Below are 18,200 nucleotides of genomic sequence, written 5' to 3' on the forward strand. Positions count from 1 at the left end.
TGCGGTAAAGTTGAGACTGGTTAAATTCTACCCCGAGTTGGTGTCAAATACTGAGTAAGAGTTTGTGAAATACAGTAGACTCTGTCTCTTACTGTGAAATACTAAGACAGCGGTATTCTAAACGCTTTTTAGTTAATCATTTTCACCCATATATTTTCCGTATTACTACACGAGAACAAGATAAAATATATTTTTTATTCAAATCTTTTTATCATAGAATGAAACTAGATATTAAACTAGGGTACCGGATACTAGGATGAACAGCGAAACGAACCTGTCGTTCGGATCTGGTTACCGGTAAATCCGTTCATCCGGTCCGCTTTTATTTCTAGTTGTATATGTACATGTACATACACTGTAGAGGAATATTCACGATATATGATCCGGTTTTCTCTTAAATCCGCCGAAATTCATACATTTTCATCTATCATCATAATCGTCACAATGAAATATTACTAATGACGACCTCTCATCCTCAGTAAAATTCAGTAAAATTATGATTAGTTACTAATGGCGACCTCTCATTCTCAATGATTCAGTAAAATTATGATTAGTTACTAATGACGACCTAATTCTCAATGACTCTTGATGGACCGCGCCCCATCACAAACACCTCCTCATTCTAAATCATGCCATTTTAGAAAATTGAATATTTTTCAGCACCTACAATTGTCCATATTTATCAGTAGCTTCAACGAGCAATGCAGCGATTCCATCCTCTTTTGAAGAGTGTCCGGCATCGGGAACGACCTGATACTCCGCTTCGGGCCAACGCTGAATTTAAAAAACAAACAAACAGTAAAACCGCATCAAAATGTGGTTATCATTTTCAGTTCCAAAGTAGAATTGTAGAGGCGCATTGTTCCAGATCTAGTTGGGAGCTGCAGGGGTAATATTGTAAACAGGAGGCTGACTTGCTCATCACCGAAATGGGACCGGTATAAGATTTCGAAAGAGACAAATGGTCTGCTGTAGCAATTTTGGGGTAGTTTAAAGTAAACCTGAGATATTTCGAGCAATATTTCGTTTATCGTTATTTTCAAATCTGGCAAATCAATCACCTTATGAAGTTGCCACGCGGTCGCCAAGGGACAGACCATATCGTAACGACCTTGAATAATCGTAGCCGGAATGTGGCGGATTTTATCGACGTTATCGAGAATGTATTCATCTGATGAGAAAAATCCTTTATTCGCGTAATAATGACTGAAAAATAAACAGATAAAGAAAATGCTTGGAAAACATCTTTTCCCATTTCATTTCGGCTCCTTTCTACGGAAGAGCAATGCGGCCAACAACATTTTATTTTCAGTTTAAAACTTTTATTAACTCGAAAAGTCGACTTTTTAAAGTCGAAAAGTCGACTTTCTAAATTGAAAATAAAATGTTGTAGGCCCTATTGCTCTTCCGTAGCTTTGAGCTTGAAGTACGTCATGTAAATACGGCATGGTTCGTAGGCCCATACCTAACAGGTGGGCCAGTCGTACGGGGCCGGACTGTGGCTTGGTTCACGGCGTGTACCACCAGGGGTCGCGATAGTGATACAGCGCTATAAACCAGTTTCAGCTCGGCCTATTGGCTAAGATCAAAGTGTAGTATCTGTTTATCAGCTATAAACCAGTTTCAGTAAACCTGAAGGATTGGGATTCAAAAGTCGGGAGACATTTTGGGGTCAAGAACACGTAATTCTTAAACGATCCCTCAAAATTGCTTACCATTCAATTCTCGAATACTGTAACCAGTCGACCTGTTCACAGTGAGCGACATTCTCTTCATTAATTAACCCGGGATTCATCCGCGATGTTCTCGTCTCCCATAAACTCCACGCTTTCGCGCATTCGATCTGTTTTTGACGGTCTGTGCCGGTGAGGTGTTTATAATACGCGTCAATCATTGAACCTCGCTCCGACTGAGGAATAGAACAACAGAGAAAGCATTTACATAAACGAGGGAGAGAGAGAGATAGAAGAGCAAGAGAAGAGAAGAGAGACAGAGTGAGAGAGTGGGAGAATGGAGGGGAAGAATTTTTCGAAGGAAGGAGTGGAGAGAGGGAGGGATAGAACGAATGAGAGGTAGGGATCGGTGGAATGATAAAGAGAGGGGGAGTTAGGGAGCGACACCCCCCCCCCCACGGGAGGGAAAGAGAAAGACACGTACCTCAGGAATTGGAGCGATGAAGTCCTCCCAGTGATCTGCATAGACCATATTCGCACCTTTTCCCTCATAATACCAGTCAAATTCTACCCTGTGAAACAAAAAAAGCATAAATCTTGAAGCCCAGTTACAGGGAAAAGTTTGGCCCGAATTTCGTCTTTTCATTTTCTTTAACTAGAAATTTTATAACTTTGAAATTTCAAACTACGATAAAGCTTCTTGGTGCTCACTTTCTTAAAAGGAAAATGCCTCGTACAATCAGCGAGCCGACTCTATCGGGATGGTGCTCGGCGTACGTGAGTGACAGCGTCGAACCCCAGCTTCCTCCGAACACACACGCCCATTTATCAATTCCTAGAAAAACGCGTAATTTCTCAATGTCCTCGACGAGATGCCAGGTAGTGTTATCCTGCAATTGAAAGTCAAAAGTTACTGCATTTCCTGGGACCTCATCTTCAAACTTAATTGTTTGAATAAGAAGAATTAATTGTTCTTTAATCGATCGAAGATAAAGTTGATAAGTCAAATGATTTTGATTGTGAAACTATTATATGTTTTTGGCCTGGTACAACTTTTCACATAAGGTTATATCATGTAACTGGGCCTGGAAGTAGATTAAAGGCGAATTTATCACATCAAATCTGATTTGACGAGATAAATTAATTCGCCTTATCAATACAAGTTCTGGGATATCGTTACACAAATCAAGGTAAACGATTTTCTGAAATCTGAAGCTTTTCTCATAGTGCCTACCTTGAGTTCGGCTGGTGGTGTAGATTTACCAGCTCCGCGTTGATCATAAGTGACGATTCGGTAAACGGCGGGATCAAAAAACCTTCGATCACGGGGTCCGATACTTAACCCCGGGCCTCCGTGGCTGAACAAAATACATAAACAAAATAATCCTAACGAGATATAAGTGCTTAACAGAGTTGGACCTAGGTATGATGATAGGCCTAAGGAATGAACCAAAAACTATTGAGACCTCATTAGGCCTCATGAGACCTCATCTGGTCATTAGGCTGTTGTGGCAAAACAGCTGCCGACGAGGATGGGATTCGAACCCACGCGGGAAGAACCCAATGGATTAGCAGTCCATCGCCTTAACCACTCGGCCACCTCGTCATATGTGCGCTCTTAAGTTAGAATCGGGAAAAATACGAATTTATCTCCGACAAAACAGCAGAAAATATAAAATTTCTTGTTGAAATATAACAGACTAGACTTTTTTCAACTTGTTGACTTGGAAATATATGGGATGGACTAGCTCTCAGTCAGTTTTGGTGGTAGGCCTACATGTCATCCCCAACTCCTTCAATCCGGGCCTTAAATAGGACCAACTGGCAGTTGAACTAAAGTAGAACAATCGCTTTTTAAATCCATAATCAAAATTAAGCAATTGATTAATTGTTATTACTATTTACAATATATCAACTATTGGAGGGATCGATTCGACCGCGATTATAGTATATAACATTGTAGCACGTGACAAGATCTATAATGTCGAGCAATCCGACCTCATATGGTTTATTTATAGGCCTACATTGAACGTTATAAACTAATCTAACCCTAATCTAGTTTCGTCCGTAAATGTTGAGTGAAAATTGTATCTGGGTCCCAATGTTGGCACCTGCCTCGCGAACAGCAACTCTTCATCCACCCGCAGTGGCGAGTAGCCCTGCTTGTTTAGTTTTATCTACTTATCGTACTCAGCTCCGCCCAGGGAGCAGGGGGCAGCTCCCAGACATTTTGGACAAATGCCCGTTTTTGTTATTAGTATTGTTATATATACATCCTATAGGCCTGCCCTTTTTCGGGTTTCTCTGCCGTAGCCACGCCCCCCCCCCCCCCCAAGAAAAAAATTCAAATGCTACTCGATGTACGGTTAATTAATATTTTACATATACTTTACATAAAAACAGCAGGTTTGCCGCTGGGATTCCCAGTCTGTTCGTAATAAATGTTATGCAGGTCGGACACCTTCAAAAATCCGGTGTCGTACGCTTCAATCGCTGGATAAATCTGTCTCAAAGTCATGTTCGATGACATTGATCGTTTTACGATTAGTTTCTGGGCGTGAGACGTCAGCTGTTTTATCAGGCGATTTAAAAGCCTACAAGGATCAAAGTCCTCCAGCACGAATTGAAATACGTGGATTGATTTTTCGCAAGAGGTTCGAGTCCTGGCTCAGGGAACAGCCTATAATCTCGGCGTCCCTTCAGGATTTTAGAGAATGGGTCCCAAGTGCCTCAGGATTTTAGAGACCTGGTCCTATGTCCCTCGGGATTTTAGAGACCGGGTGGTCCTATATGTGCCTCGGGATTTTAGTGACCGGATCCTATGTCCCTCGGGATTCTAGAGACCGGGTGGTCCTATATGTGCCTCGGGATTTTAGTGACCGGATCCTATGTCCCTCGGGATTCTAGAGACCGGGTGGTCCTATATGTGCCTCGGGATTTTAGTGACCGGATCCTATGTGCCTCGGGATTTTAAAGTAGCGAAGCTCGGTAAAGTTTGGTCCGTAAATATTTTATCAAGTTGAGAATCATGGAAACTCGGTTTATACGTCGTCACGTCACGTGTCTCCCACTGAGATGGAGTTGCGAAACATGATCGCTAACCGTGGTGTCCTCAGTCTACAAGGGGGTGACCATTCTACCTACAAGGGGGTGACCATTCTACCTACAAGGGGGTGACCATTCTACTCCTTTTCCCTAGAAATTGAACATCCAAAACATATATACGGTAAAACTATATACGGTAAAAAAAAATTTCGCTTTTATTTCTTAATTTTTCACATTATATGTATATATATATGTATATATATATGTTTACATGTACTGAGTACACGGGAATAAATAAAATACAGATATTATTTTTTCATTTTTCCATTTATAGAATAAATTTAGCTTAGTTTATAGAGTCACAGTGAAACCAGACGCGTTTCACAAACAAAAACAGGATGAATATCTTAAAGATGTTCATAATCAACCATCAAATATGATAGAATTAAGTTAAGTCACTTCAGAGACTGAGCCAATCTTAATGAGTAAAACGATTCGATAAAAAGAGAATTTGATAACTCCAATACACTCTCAATGACTCCAATACACTCTCAATGACTCCAATACACTCTCAATGACTCCAATGGACTATCGTTGACTCCAATAGACTCTTGATGGACCGCGCCCCATCACAAACACCTCCTCATTCTAAATCATGCCATTTTAGAAAATTGAATATTTTTCAGCACCTACAATTGTCCATATTTATCAGTAGCTTCAACGAGCAATGCAGCGATTCCATCCTCTTTTGAAGAGTGTCCGGCATCGGGAACGACCTGATACTCCGCTTCGGGCCAACGCTGAATTTAAAAAACAAACAACAACCTCAGGTATTGATTAGTCAGCACTGAAGGGGTTAAAGTAAACCTGAGATATTTCGAGCAATATTTCAATTATCGTTATTTTCAAATCTGGCCAATGAATCACCTTATGAAGTTGCCACGCGGTCGCCAAGGGACAGACCATATCGTAACGACCTTGAATAATCGTAGCCGGAATGTGACGGATTTTATCGACGTTATCGAGAATGTATTCATCTGATGAGAAAAATCCTTTATTCACAAAATAATGACTGAAAAATAAACAGCAATCGCGGATAGACAAACATTTCCTAACATTCCTCATGGTGAAATACAGTTAATATAATAAATATCATTTATAAGCACGGTACCAAAATAATTAAAATGTCACTTGTTTAGAGAAATAGGTGATGTTTAATTTGAATATTACTGTATTAAAATGTTCATTATTGTTGCCGATGCTTTTTAGTTTAGAAGAAAACATCTTTTCTCTGATTAAATTAGGGGAGAGGGGCGTGCGTTTCAGGTCTAAGCGGCAGTTGCACCCTATTCTCATGCCTATGTCGAGGGATCAATGTCCCAATTATGTATTATACACGTAATATCATTAATTATCAATTGATTACTAACATAATTTTTTGAAGGCTCCGTAAATTGCTTACCATTCAATTCGAGCGAATTGTAAAATCCAGTTGTCCTGTTCGCAGCGATTGACGTTCTCTTCATCAGGATGAATCCGCGATGTTCTCATCTCCCACATACTCCAGGCTTTCGCGCATTCGATCTGTTTTTGACGGTCGGTGCCGGTTAGGTGTTTATAATACGCGTCTATCAATGAACCTCGCTCCGACTGAGGAATAGAACGACAGAGAAATTATTATCAACTCGATTGGGTTTTAGATATCGGACCCCTTTACTTTACTGTAGTGCCCTCGCGCAAGACACATCCTAATTGTCTCTCTAATGCATGGCTAGAGGCGTAGTGGCCGAGTAGTTTAAGCCGCCGGTCACTGGTCTCATCAATCCAGGATTTATGGGTTCAAACCCTGGTGGCGACAGAGTTTCTTGGTCGAAGGTTCTTCTCTGGTCTCTCCCCATTGGGAAAAAGAAACATCGAACCCGCTAATAATGCCCTGCGTGGCGCGTAGCGGGTTGAGGGTGTTAAAAAGAAAATGAATGGCTAGAATAATAGGATAGGGGTAATAACATCAACATATGGAAAGCACCTTTGAACAGTGAAAAGGGCGCTGTAGAAAATTCAAACTTTATCACGCAATATACCTCAGGAATTGGAGCAACGAAGTCCTCCCAGTGATCTGCATAGACCATATTGGCACCTTTCCCCTCGTAATACCAGTCCAATTCTACCCTGCAACAAAATAAGAGTAAATTCTTGAGGCTCCAGTTGCACAGAAAAATTTGGCTTAAATTTTGTCATTTTGTTCTCTAATCTATTTCAAAAAGTCCAAACAAAACCTTCGAATCAGAATTTAATTCTCTGAAGCTGATTTTCCCCCGAGTAATAAGAAATTCTCAATAAACCTTCGGTTTTTCATGGGTGCTCACTTTCTTAAATTGAAAATGCCTCGTAGAACCAACGATCCGACTCTATCAGGATGGTGTTCGGCGTACGTGAGTGACAGCGTCGAACCCCAGCTACCTCCGAACACACACGCCCATTTATCAATTCCTAGATGAATGCGTAATTTCTCGATGTCCTCGACGAGATGCCAGGTAGTGTTATCCTGCAATTGAAAGTCAAGGTACTGCATGTCTATTGTCCTGGAACTATCCTTCACATATTCACTACTATCATACAGGGTCACCACCACATTCACAGTGGCCACTGTTAGACCTATTTCCCTTGCTTTTTCCTCTGACTATTCCCTGATATCAAAAACACATGTATTTTTGTTGATATGCGCGTTGTTTTCCCTGACTTGATCTGCTTACAATCAAGATCAATTAAAACAGTCAAATATATCAGACATTGATGGAAACTGTTTGATTTTATGCCGGGCTACTTAACTATCTGAACAATTCTCCCTGATTTTTAGTTTTTTCCAAAATTCCCCGACTGTACCCTGACTTTTTTGAAGAAAAGAAAAATTCCCTGACTTTTCGCTGATTTCTGGGTCACTGATTGATAGGTCTACCTTTACCAAGTCAAAGACAAAGTATCTAACTTATTTTCATGTAACGTACTTTGAGTTCGGCAAGTGGTGTAGAATTACCAGCTCCTCGCTGATCAAAACTGACAATTCGGTAAACGGCGGGATCAAAATATCTTCGATCGCGGGGCCCAACACCTCCGCCTGGGCCTCCATGGCTGAAAAATAAAGAATCCTTGCGAGACATAGTGGATCTGATAGGATTTTTTTTAACGGGTGGATCTGAAATTTGAATACGCGCTTCATTTGAAAAGTACGGATTAGGTCATGTGATGCACTGGTAGAGGGCTGAGACTTCCCCTAGAAATTTTTGATAAATCAAGGCCAAGGGCAGAAAGGGGCGTTTCGGGCCTTTTTGGATTTCATATCTGCATATCTGAAATTTTGCTTGCCCCCTCCAAAAGCTACTTGCCCTACACAGACAGTCCGATTGGTGGCACTATCATCCGTTGTATCGAGTGGGAAAAAAGCTTTTGTGACATGAAAAAGCACTAGCCCAGCGGACAAGTGATAATGATAACCTACTAACTTGCCCTGACAAGACCAATATATACTTGTCCCGGGCAATCGGACAAGTGCTTAGATCGGACCCTTTGAGTAGGTCCGCTGTTGGAGGGAGTCGAACTCTGTCTAGTAACTTAGTAGTGTCTCAGTCATCCTTGTACTTACATAAAAACAGCAGGTTTGCCGCTGGGATTTCCAGTCTGTTCGTAATAAATGTTATGCAGGTCGGACACCTTCAAAAATCCGGTGTCGTACGCTTCAATCGCTGGATAAATCTGTCTCAAAGTCATGTTCGATGACATTCGTTTTACAATCAGTTTCTGGGCGTGAGACGTCAGCTGTTTTAACATGTAGGACATGAAAAGGGTTACTGGGTCAGTTCTGAAGTCCAGAGCGCGCACCGACCTTCAGCAAGACCTTATCGCGCGATACACAATAAATAATATCTTGGGGTTCGAGTCCCGGCTCATAATATGTTTTTTACGGAATACCTGTGCCCCTCGGACCTGCGCCAATAACGTCCGCTAATCGCCGTTAATCTAGAATAAAAGCGCTAAAAATACCGATGGCGCAATGCGGTCAGTTCTAACGCTCCCGGATCGGCAAAAAGTCGGAGTTAACCGCATGTCAGCAGCTCAATATTCTTACTGCGGCACACGGTTTAGTTCACATATTCCACGTTAACGATATATATAGAGGCAGCACTTGACGGTTAAAGCAGGGCACAAAGATTTTCTACGGGCCGGCCGTATAAAATCTGTAAATTTTGTGTTGTCCCTCTAATACCTGTAATGGGTTCGAGTGTAAAATAAATAAGTAAACCAGGGCGTTTCGCCCGATGCAAGGGCTCCTTGGGGGTCTAGTTGACCCCCAAACCCCAAAATAACAAAAATATTGTTAAATAAATAAATTCATATTATGAATTTATTTATTTTTTATTTATAATAAAGTACAAAACGGTCAAAGTCTCTGAAACTTTCAGAGAAGATAGACCTAAACAAGAGCTACAGCCCAGATATAGTTGTTGCCCGGTGCAAGGGCTCCTTGGGGGTTTAATTGACGCCCAAAACCCCAAAATATCAATAATAATGTTTAGAAAGTAATAAGTAAAATAAAAAACGGTCAAAGTCACTGAAACTTTCAGAAAAGATAGAACTATTCGAGAGCTACAGTCCAGTATATAGTTGTTGCCCGGTGCAAGGGCTCCTTGGGGGTTTAATTGACGCCCAAGGAGTTATTTTATTATACAGTTGCAGGGATACTGGTACCCCCATCATTGGTCTCATCCATTATCAATCGTGACAAGTCCCTGTGTTGCCGATGGGCTTGGGATACAGTTCGTGGGGTTTTTGATAGTGTATCTGTGTTTTGAGTAGTTATTCTGCATTAAATCCGAAAACGTACAGGGATGTGAATGAATTTTTCTTAAAGAGAATTAAAGGGCACTTGTTCAAAAGGGGTGCGTATACCCCTTAATCCTGCCTTGCACCCCACCAGATTTACCTCACGCACCCAGTTTGACAGGTCTGACAAATATAACATCGAGACAAAATGGAATATTTAACAGTTATATTTTATTTATTCAATCATTAACAATACTATTTGGCGATACGGTATATAGTGAAATTGTCCTAAACTGGTTTCGTCTTGTCCAAATCTGGATCGGTATAAGTATATAATATTAGCTGAGACGAATCATCGCAATAAACAGGTTTTATCTTAAACAGAATTGTATTAACCAGGTTCAACTCGAGGTACAATATACGTTATATCGAATGGGGATTTTACAAGAAATAACTCTCTCCTATTCGACACACGTCTCACTAGACTAGACTTTTTATATTTGTTATGTTTTATACTCAACTAGTCACACACTAGTAACATTTTCACAAATTTTCATTTCACAAATTTTGATATAAAATTATCATGTTTCTTCGGCCAGTAAAATCGATTTCTCGCTGTTCGACCGTTCATGTACATAATCTCTCATGTATAGTTTCAATAACAGCTAGACATGAACTGGATGAAAATGAAAAGTAAATTGGTCTGACAAGTATCAATAAATGAACTGGGAGCCGAGACGATCCTCTATTGACGGAGTTGAGCGAGCATTATTTCATTTTTACGACATTCCTGAAAAATCGAAAGCAACGAGAACGAAAATAAGTTAATGCAAAAATAATAAATCCTGTAATGAATGAATGAATCGAAAGTTGTGTAGTTTATCATCACCTCTTTGAATTCTTTGATCGATTTGAAGTAAAGTCGCTGTTTTTCGATCAAATCTAAATATTCGTCGTTAACGCCATCTCTTCTCATCTTCTCTTCTTGTTTCTTTTTCTCGACCTATTGAAGAAAAAATGTTTAGCGCTATTGAACTAGTTCATTAATGCTAACAAAAGATTGTTTATCCTCTCAGACTCAAGTAAAAAATCACTGAAGATGAAAAGTGATCATATTTTGAAGCCCTTTCCGGGTAGGTATAATTCTAGCCAACTCAGGATATATATAGCTCCAGCGTTCACAGTTCATCCATCCAGGGAATCTAGTATTTTGGAAGTTCGATATGTTTTCATGGATTGTCTTTAAGAAGCTAATGATAAGTTGGATAGTAGTGTACTTACCTTGAGACGATTTTGTTTAATTCCTTCTACGATTTGTTCGAACTGTTTCAAGAATTGTTCCTTCGAAGCGGCAGACGACATCGCTCTGAAAATATATACAGTAATCATATTCAGCTATATAAAAACCAGGCAGGAGCAAAGATCCAGAGGCCAATTTCGAAGGACTTGTCAAGTCCAAAAACAGAACTTCGGAGTCCAAATAGGCACCAATTATCTTTGTTGACAAAATGAAAAAGGGCATTCAAAAAGAATGGACTTGCACAATTCTCATAAGTCCCACTGGATCTGCCCCTGTCAGGTGTGGGTACACAGGAGATTCCAGGATGTCAGGAGAAATTCTTGCCCTTTTAGAAGGTGACGAGTCCTTCATATGCAATGATAAACGTAGTGAGCTTTTAAGATGGAAACATCGTTGTGAAACAAACGTACTGTTCAAAATTATCATGAATTGAATTCAATAAATTCACTTCTTTGTTCAGATAGAGTTTTGTATCGTCGAGTGTATTATACAGCGTGTAGAACTGTTTCGTTTCTTTATGCGTCGACGCCACCTGGTTGTACAACTCAATGAATCGTCGCTGGTACTGACTCAATTCCGCACGCGACGGAACCTCGTCGATCTTTCGTTGCAGTCCGGATATTTCGCGATTTTTTCGCGCCTGAAAAAGAGACGACGAAAGAAATGATTTTTGAGGAATATCTCGGGCGGCCACTTTTATTTGACATGCTAATTCCGTGGCTATTCCCTGAAATGCAGGTCATCGTTTTCGCTGACTTGATCCGCTAACGATCCAATCAATGAACGCAGGCAAATACATAAAACATAGACGGAAACTGTTTGATTTTATGCGTGATTTCAACAAATTTCCCTGATTTATCTCCTGCATACAAAATTCCTTGACTATTCTCTGACATAATCCCAGATTTCCAGGTTAGAGGCCTGGAAAACTACATTTGCCCCAAACTGAATCAACTGTTTTCTACTGACCAATAGCAGACGGATTTTGTGTAGTTTCTCTTTATCCGCGTTGTACTGCTTGTCGATCATCTTCGATCGTTCTTGATCGTCGGTCGTTCCCTCGTCCGAGTCTAACTTCAACTGATCGATCGTGGCTTGCAGTCGAGACATCTCGTCTTTACAGTGAGCTTTAAACTCGAGTTCCTGACGTTTTAAACTTTCGTTTAACTCGACGAGCGAGCGTAACTGTTGTAGAATCCTAGCAACAAGAACGATCACGAGAGATTATTCTATGCGGCCTTGGACCACACTTCAAGCGTTCATTATTTAATGTGTGAAGCCTGGACAAAATGTGCTGATAAAATGTCTGATGTTTGTAGTTCATTTTCAATAAGAAATGTTTCAGGTGAAGCACTGAACACATGTGAAATGTGAACAATCTGATATTAGAAGATCTTACACTTGATTTTCCCCGGCTTCCATTTCGATTAGTTTATCCATCTCATCATCGATGCGCTGACTGTATTTTTCTGCCTCCTCTAGTTCGCGCTGAGTTTTATTGTAAATTTCTTGTAGTTTCTCGTGTTGGCTCGTTATTCCTACAAACAGAACAAATAATAGCTGAAAGATAATACAGTGCTGTCCCCGATTGTTGCCACTACAGGTTTGCCTGCAGGTTCCACTAGCTATTACAGTCAGTCTTCGCTCAAAATTGACCAATAAGCATTGAGAATGAAACAGAGTTTTTTCACAATCCCAGCTAATCAGGAACTGATTTGTACCGTGTGCCAAATATCTAACTGTTAATAGGAAGAATCAGTAAAAAAAAGTATATAAAACATAATAAATGATTGATCTGACCTTCAGATCACGTACCGTGTTGATATACGTACCTTCTGATTTCGAGGTTTGTTGTTGAATTTGTTTGGTTAATGATTGTACGGCTCGTTTGTGCTGTTGGACGCTGCCTAGCGACGCATCACGTTCCGTACTTCCCAGTTCGGCGTGCTGAAATTTAACACATATCAGAAAATGTAGCAAATTTTTGAGTTGAAATGTACGATAAAACCATAAGTTTGTAATGAGCTCAGGCCGAACAATCTTCTCCAGGCTGGGATTCAAACCTGATGACATCACTACACTCAGCCACGACACTAAACACTAGACCAGGTGCGTAGGTGCATGCTACCGGTGACTGAGTGTAGTGAGTGATGCCATCAGGTTTAAATCAATCCCTGCCGCGGGACGATGAGGCTGAACTGAATTTAAGTATTGTGTATAGAAGCAACATGCAAAATAGCCTTCAAACTAAATTTTCGTTCAAACTAAATTGCGTCGCATAACAACATGGACCTAGGATCCACAGTTGTGCTTTTGATTTAGGCTTAAGAGTAAAGAATCTAACTCAAAATCGTAGAACTTTGGATCTGAGCGGAAATAACAAGTTCTGACTTAGAAATCTAAACCACAACTGCGTAAATAAATGAGATCCGAACAGTCATTCATAATTATGAACTTTCACCCGCAAAGAAAAGAAAAAAGAGCTGTTAGATGTAGAACTATCTCCCAGAAATATTAACCGTTTGCAAAGCTTGAAGATATTGAAACAAAGAGAACAATGCACTCTAGAAACCACTGGTCTGATTGTTAGACATACACCTACGTGATGGAGCAAGAAAACCAGTCTCTCGTGTAACCGTGTGATATTAGTGTTTTAGGAAGTCATTTATCATAACACGCATTAACAAAATACAGTAAAACCCCAATAAAACCCGCTTCATGCGGTTTATTTCAAAACGATGAAATTATTTAATCCAGTTTTATGAGAAAACCAAATTGAACATAATTGAACATAGATTTACAGGTCTCATCCTCCCACAGCAGGAATTCGAACCTGATGGCATCAAGACTCAACCAGAGCATGAAACCCTGCCACACTAGACCGAGTGCGCAGCTTAGATGATGTCATTATTAGCCGACGATTATCAGAAATTCCCGTTTTATTTAAGCCCGGGTTTTTCCATTTACAATTTATCCTCAGGGATTATACAACGTGCAATCTGATTGGTGCCGCAAGTTTTGGTGCACCTAAACCCGCGCACGCGGTCTAGTGTGGCAGGGGTTCGTGCCGTGGTTGAGTGTAGCATTGCCATCAGGTTTGAATCCCTGCCGAGGGAGGATGAAGTGGACTGTAAATCCAGATAAAATCCGATCCAGATGAAGCGGTTTGTTATGATATATAAAAAACGGATGCAATTGTTTTGTCTACCTTTTCGTTTCCGAGCTGCAACAAGTCGTGTTGTTTATGAGTAATTCATAGTTACCGGTAGAGATCACTCTATTGAGCCGTTATTTCAAAAGTTGGAAAAATGTTGTTGCCGAAGTGAGATTGAAGCGATGAACAATAGGCCTGAATGGCGACTGAGGTATAGTAGTATTTAGATGCACAGGCCTTTGGTCAGTCACTAACAAAATTTTCAAGAAAATTCAAGGAATCTTTTAGGACTGTTTACATCAATCTCACCTCTGCCGTTAAATAAGCGATTCCTAAAATGAGGCCATTATCGCAGGTTTTTGTCTGAATAACCGTGACGACATGTATGCATTGTTGTGTAACACGGCTGGGGGAATGAAATCTTTATACAGCGGGGGATATTGTACTTACCTTTTCGGCGTACTCCGACGCTATCTGCTGAATTTCCTCCGACTGTAAACCGACTAAAGTTCCGACTGCACTCGCTGTCAATTTACCCTAAAAATGCAGACGCTAATTTACATGTATAATATATTTACACAAATATCAGCATCAGGTTTAGGGTTTTAGGTAAGATAGACTAGGCCAGACGGAGTTTTCAAACTTTTTCAAATTGAATCTCTTGAAGGATTCTTGGAAACAATGAAATTCTCATGCAATTCTCTTAGTAGTTTCAACCTCAAGATCGTTTAAAATTACCATTCCGACAAATTAATTTCATAAAGTTTGTACGTTCTGACTGGTACTGATCAGAAAATTTATCAAAAAGCCATCACTATCCAACTTGTTGGATATCATTTTCAAGTGTGCCTAGGCCTTAATATCTATAGTCCAAAAAGACAGAGTCTACAGTATGTATATAAAATGCATTCGAAATCAATTAAGGGGAATGCATGCAACGACAAACTTTAAGAACTACAAGGACAGACGGTTTAAAAAATGCCGAGCAAAATGTTAAGAAAATAAATCAGTTACCTCATGCTTCGCGGCAGACATGTTTTTCATCAGCATGTTTATACGTTTCTATAAATAAAGCAAAATGAGAACGGACACTGAACAAAAATCACCAACAATCGTCTGCCGCCATCAAAAATCAATAAAATCATATATTTTACATTTAACTTTTTACATCATGCGAGGATTTTTTTTTTCAAAAAAAACGTCGAAAACATTCACGAAACAAAGAGAACGACGCAAAAAATCGGTACCTCTTCTTCAGCGCGTAGTTCCTCGATAGAGGGCTCTGCTTGTTCGCTGTCCGTGGCTGTCTTCTTCTTCGACGCCGCCTCCTACGTGAAATGAAAAATTATCGCGTTTTTTTTTTACGCGGAGAGTGAAGATATTTTTAAACCAAAGCTCGTTAATCTCAACTTATCTCGAAGTACCTCATTGGCTTTAAGCGCTTCACTTCCAATACCATAACGTCTGAGAGTAGAAAAACGTAAGATCTCAGAACTTTTAGAATGCGACAAAATCAGCAAAATTAGCAAAATCAGCCGCTCTGTGCGGGAGTGTGGCTTACATGTATATTGATTTTTTGGGATGTGACAAATCTTTCAAAATTGGCCTCTGAATCCAAAAGTTAAAGATTTTGACGATCGTGATACACAAAATGGCCCCAAAAACTTTACATTGACGTACAATTGGACGTATAACTGACCTGCCGTATTCGAGTAAAGTTGACTGGACGCGAATCGACTCGTTCGATATTTTATCTGCGTCTTGGCGTTTATATTTACGAGTTGGTTTGTAAACTTCCTAAAAAAATATAAAATTATCATTCTAATCATTGTTGTGGTCTCTACTGGGGTTTAAGATTTTGAGAAATATGGATAGAAATTTAAATTTGTAGAGTTTATGCGAATTTATTTCTTACCTTAATCACATTCATGGCATCAGTCGCTGCGGCCTTTGTTTCATTGTAAGCATCATCCTAAAAATATCATTCAACACGTACATGTACATAGTTTTCATACATAATATGCGAACATGAGTCTGTACATATCTATTAGGCCTACATGTCCATCTGCATGCATATATACATGTACACAAGACTGGAATGTACATGGATATTGGACATATCGAATCAACGTGCATTTGTGTTACAAAATGAATGTACATAATCTTGAGTTGAAACGAATGCACATGTACATGTGTTTAAATGAATGTACAAGTTATAGTATTGAATACTGAATAGTACTGTATATTGTAATAGTTATAATACCTCAGGCATGGAATGACTCTTGTGGAATTGTGAAATGGAAAACGCTCTGATGTAATCACCGGTCTCTTCCTTCGTAGCAATAGCTTTCTTTACCAACCACTATAGAAATATAGATATTCATAATCAACTACTGTGGAGGCAAACATCATTTCAACAATCGGCCATAAATTAAAGAGAAAAAGGCAAATCAATAACGCAGTGCGATCTATAGATGTGATAAGGGATTTATGGAGGCGAGTGATTTGATGATGTCACAGGGTGAATCAATTCGCACTAGTGTGGCAGGGGTTCGTGCCGTGGCTGAGTGTAGCGTTGCCATCAGGTTTGAATCCCTGCCGAGGGACGATGTGGTGGCTGAGTGTAACGATGCCATCAGGTTTGAATCCCAGCTGAGGGACGATGCACTGGCTGAGTGTAGCGTTGCCATCAGGTTTGAATCCCTGCCGAGGGACGATGCACTGGCTGAGTGTAGCGTTGCCATCAGGTTTGAATCGCAGCCGAGGGACGGTGCTATAATAGTTTATCTATGTACCTGTATAACTGGGAAGATATGAATGAAATCTAATCCTTGAATTTGATGAGGTTCGATGCGATGAGGACATTTCATACGCGGTAAAACAACCACAATCTTCTCGGTCAACGCGCTAAAAACAAACAAACAATCATTTCACACAATTCAGAATCCTGCTGTTTTCCGGCGCTGGTTGCAAACTTACATTTTTTGTCCGATCGTCAAATTTTCTTGGAACAACAAATCAACGTCGACGTCGAAGTTACAAGTCGTTATACACCAAGTCATTCCACCTACAACCTACAATCAACAACTTACAATCAACAACTTACAACTCACAAGATCATATATTGTAAGAACACAGTTCATCATTGAATATCTAGTTTTATAGCGAATCGTGTTATGATCGAAGAGATAAAATGCCAACCTTGTCGAATGGAGACAGCCCTTTAATTCTCGCGCGGAAATATCCAGCAGCCAACAACAATTCAACGATCGCCGCTAGTTTTTCACCTTGCTCTTCGTCCTCGCGACTTTCAGCCTAAAATTGAAAATGAGAATTTGCTGAACTACGAACAGAATGGTTGATTAAACCTGATTCATGAGGCTCTAGTGACTCTCTGCTGTAAGTTATGAATCTGTTTAGGCCAATAAACGTGTCTCGAACTAAGTAAACATATTTCTATATAAACGTACTTGGATTAAATTTCCATCAGCGTCGTAAACCGTATTCATTGTCATCTTTGACGAGGCGCGTCGACGCGGCGTTAAAACTCCTGCTGCTGACATTGTGCTCAATCAATCTGAAATTGAAAAAATTTTAATTCGATTTTGACCTTTTTGATAATTAGAGAGGGTGTCCTTTAATTCAGGGTACATGTTGCATTGTTTTGACGCTATATGGCTAGATTTCTTGGGCGCGCAGGTTGCCACTCAGTGGCCATCGAGAAATTTTGCCGTGTGGGAGGTGGTTCCTCAGGGTTCCAGGACCGACCCGGGACAGGTTTTGCCCCCGGCCCCGGCTCAGCCAGGTTTTTTTGTCAAAATTTTAAAAGCCCCTGACTGAATCCCCTGAAGGCTGAATGATGAAGATTCGAAGTATGATGAAGGAAGTTATGGTCATGATAATATCTTACCAGGCGGTTCACAAATTCAAATGTTGGATCAAAAATGTGGGAGTGTGATCAATTTTTCAGTCGAAATCGAGAGAACTGTCAAAAATCGGTCAATTCAATTCACTTTATTGACAGTTTATACTAAATTGACAATCTATTTACCGAACCGTCGATTTTTTTCAAAGCCTGTTTTACATTAAAAACATTCGCAAATATGCAAAATCAATTATTAAACGTTGAAAATAAAGGGAAAGATCTTATTCTAATTCGTAGTTAAAATCACAAATGTGATTCGTCGTTTCGATCAGACTTGAAGAGTTA

The 18,200-nt window shown here is 40.0% G+C and overlaps 3 protein-coding genes and 1 non-coding gene across 5 annotated transcripts; all 4 read right to left on the reverse strand.

The window, feature by feature from the left end:
• Window positions 1–586: 586 nt before the first annotated feature.
• Window positions 587–4,203, reverse strand: LOC141911968 (putative proline iminopeptidase). Its single transcript, XM_074803099.1, has 7 exons — window positions 4,067–4,203; window positions 2,908–3,031; window positions 2,385–2,563; window positions 2,158–2,245; window positions 1,716–1,909; window positions 1,062–1,206; window positions 587–774 (listed from the first exon to the last, which is right to left on the reverse strand). Exons 1-7 carry the CDS (start codon window positions 4,201–4,203, stop codon window positions 664–666), a joined length of 978 nt encoding a protein of 325 aa, XP_074659200.1. The 3' UTR covers window positions 587–663.
• Window positions 3,198–3,279, reverse strand: Trnas-gcu (transfer RNA serine (anticodon GCU)). The gene has a single exon. It is a non-coding gene; the product is annotated as a tRNA-Ser (tRNA).
• Window positions 4,204–4,990: 787 nt separating the features above from the next.
• LOC141911753 (putative proline iminopeptidase) lies at window positions 4,991–8,600 on the reverse strand. The gene is made up of 7 exons (XM_074802787.1): window positions 8,359–8,600; window positions 7,724–7,847; window positions 7,085–7,263; window positions 6,800–6,887; window positions 6,181–6,368; window positions 5,646–5,790; window positions 4,991–5,518 (listed from the first exon to the last, which is right to left on the reverse strand). The coding sequence occupies exons 1-7, from the start codon at window positions 8,550–8,552 to the stop codon at window positions 5,408–5,410; spliced, it is 1,029 nt and encodes a 342-aa protein (XP_074658888.1). The 5' UTR covers window positions 8,553–8,600; the 3' UTR covers window positions 4,991–5,407.
• Window positions 8,601–9,782: 1,182 nt separating this feature from the next.
• On the reverse strand, window positions 9,783–18,005 carry LOC141911716 (coiled-coil domain-containing protein 93-like). 2 transcript variants are annotated; one of them, XM_074802730.1, is made up of 20 exons: window positions 17,901–18,005; window positions 17,461–17,567; window positions 17,192–17,305; window positions 16,970–17,064; window positions 16,786–16,897; window positions 16,254–16,352; window positions 15,906–15,962; window positions 15,690–15,787; window positions 15,415–15,454; window positions 15,238–15,318; window positions 15,005–15,052; window positions 14,441–14,527; window positions 14,045–14,059; window positions 12,669–12,783; window positions 12,236–12,374; window positions 11,806–12,034; window positions 11,247–11,476; window positions 10,818–10,902; window positions 10,426–10,539; window positions 9,783–10,326 (listed from the first exon to the last, which is right to left on the reverse strand). In XM_074802730.1, exons 2-20 carry the CDS (start codon window positions 17,551–17,553, stop codon window positions 10,282–10,284), a joined length of 1,896 nt encoding a protein of 631 aa, XP_074658831.1. In that variant the 5' UTR covers window positions 17,554–17,567; window positions 17,901–18,005; the 3' UTR covers window positions 9,783–10,281. The 2 variants fall into 2 exon arrangements, with proteins under 2 accessions (XP_074658831.1, XP_074658832.1); XM_074802731.1 differs by lacking the exon at window positions 14,045–14,059.
• Window positions 18,006–18,200: the final 195 nt, after the last annotated feature.

The sequence above is a fragment of the Tubulanus polymorphus genome, chromosome 10, assembly GCF_964204645.1.
Source record: "Tubulanus polymorphus chromosome 10, tnTubPoly1.2, whole genome shotgun sequence".
NCBI lineage: Eukaryota > Metazoa > Nemertea > Palaeonemertea > Tubulaniformes > Tubulanidae > Tubulanus > Tubulanus polymorphus.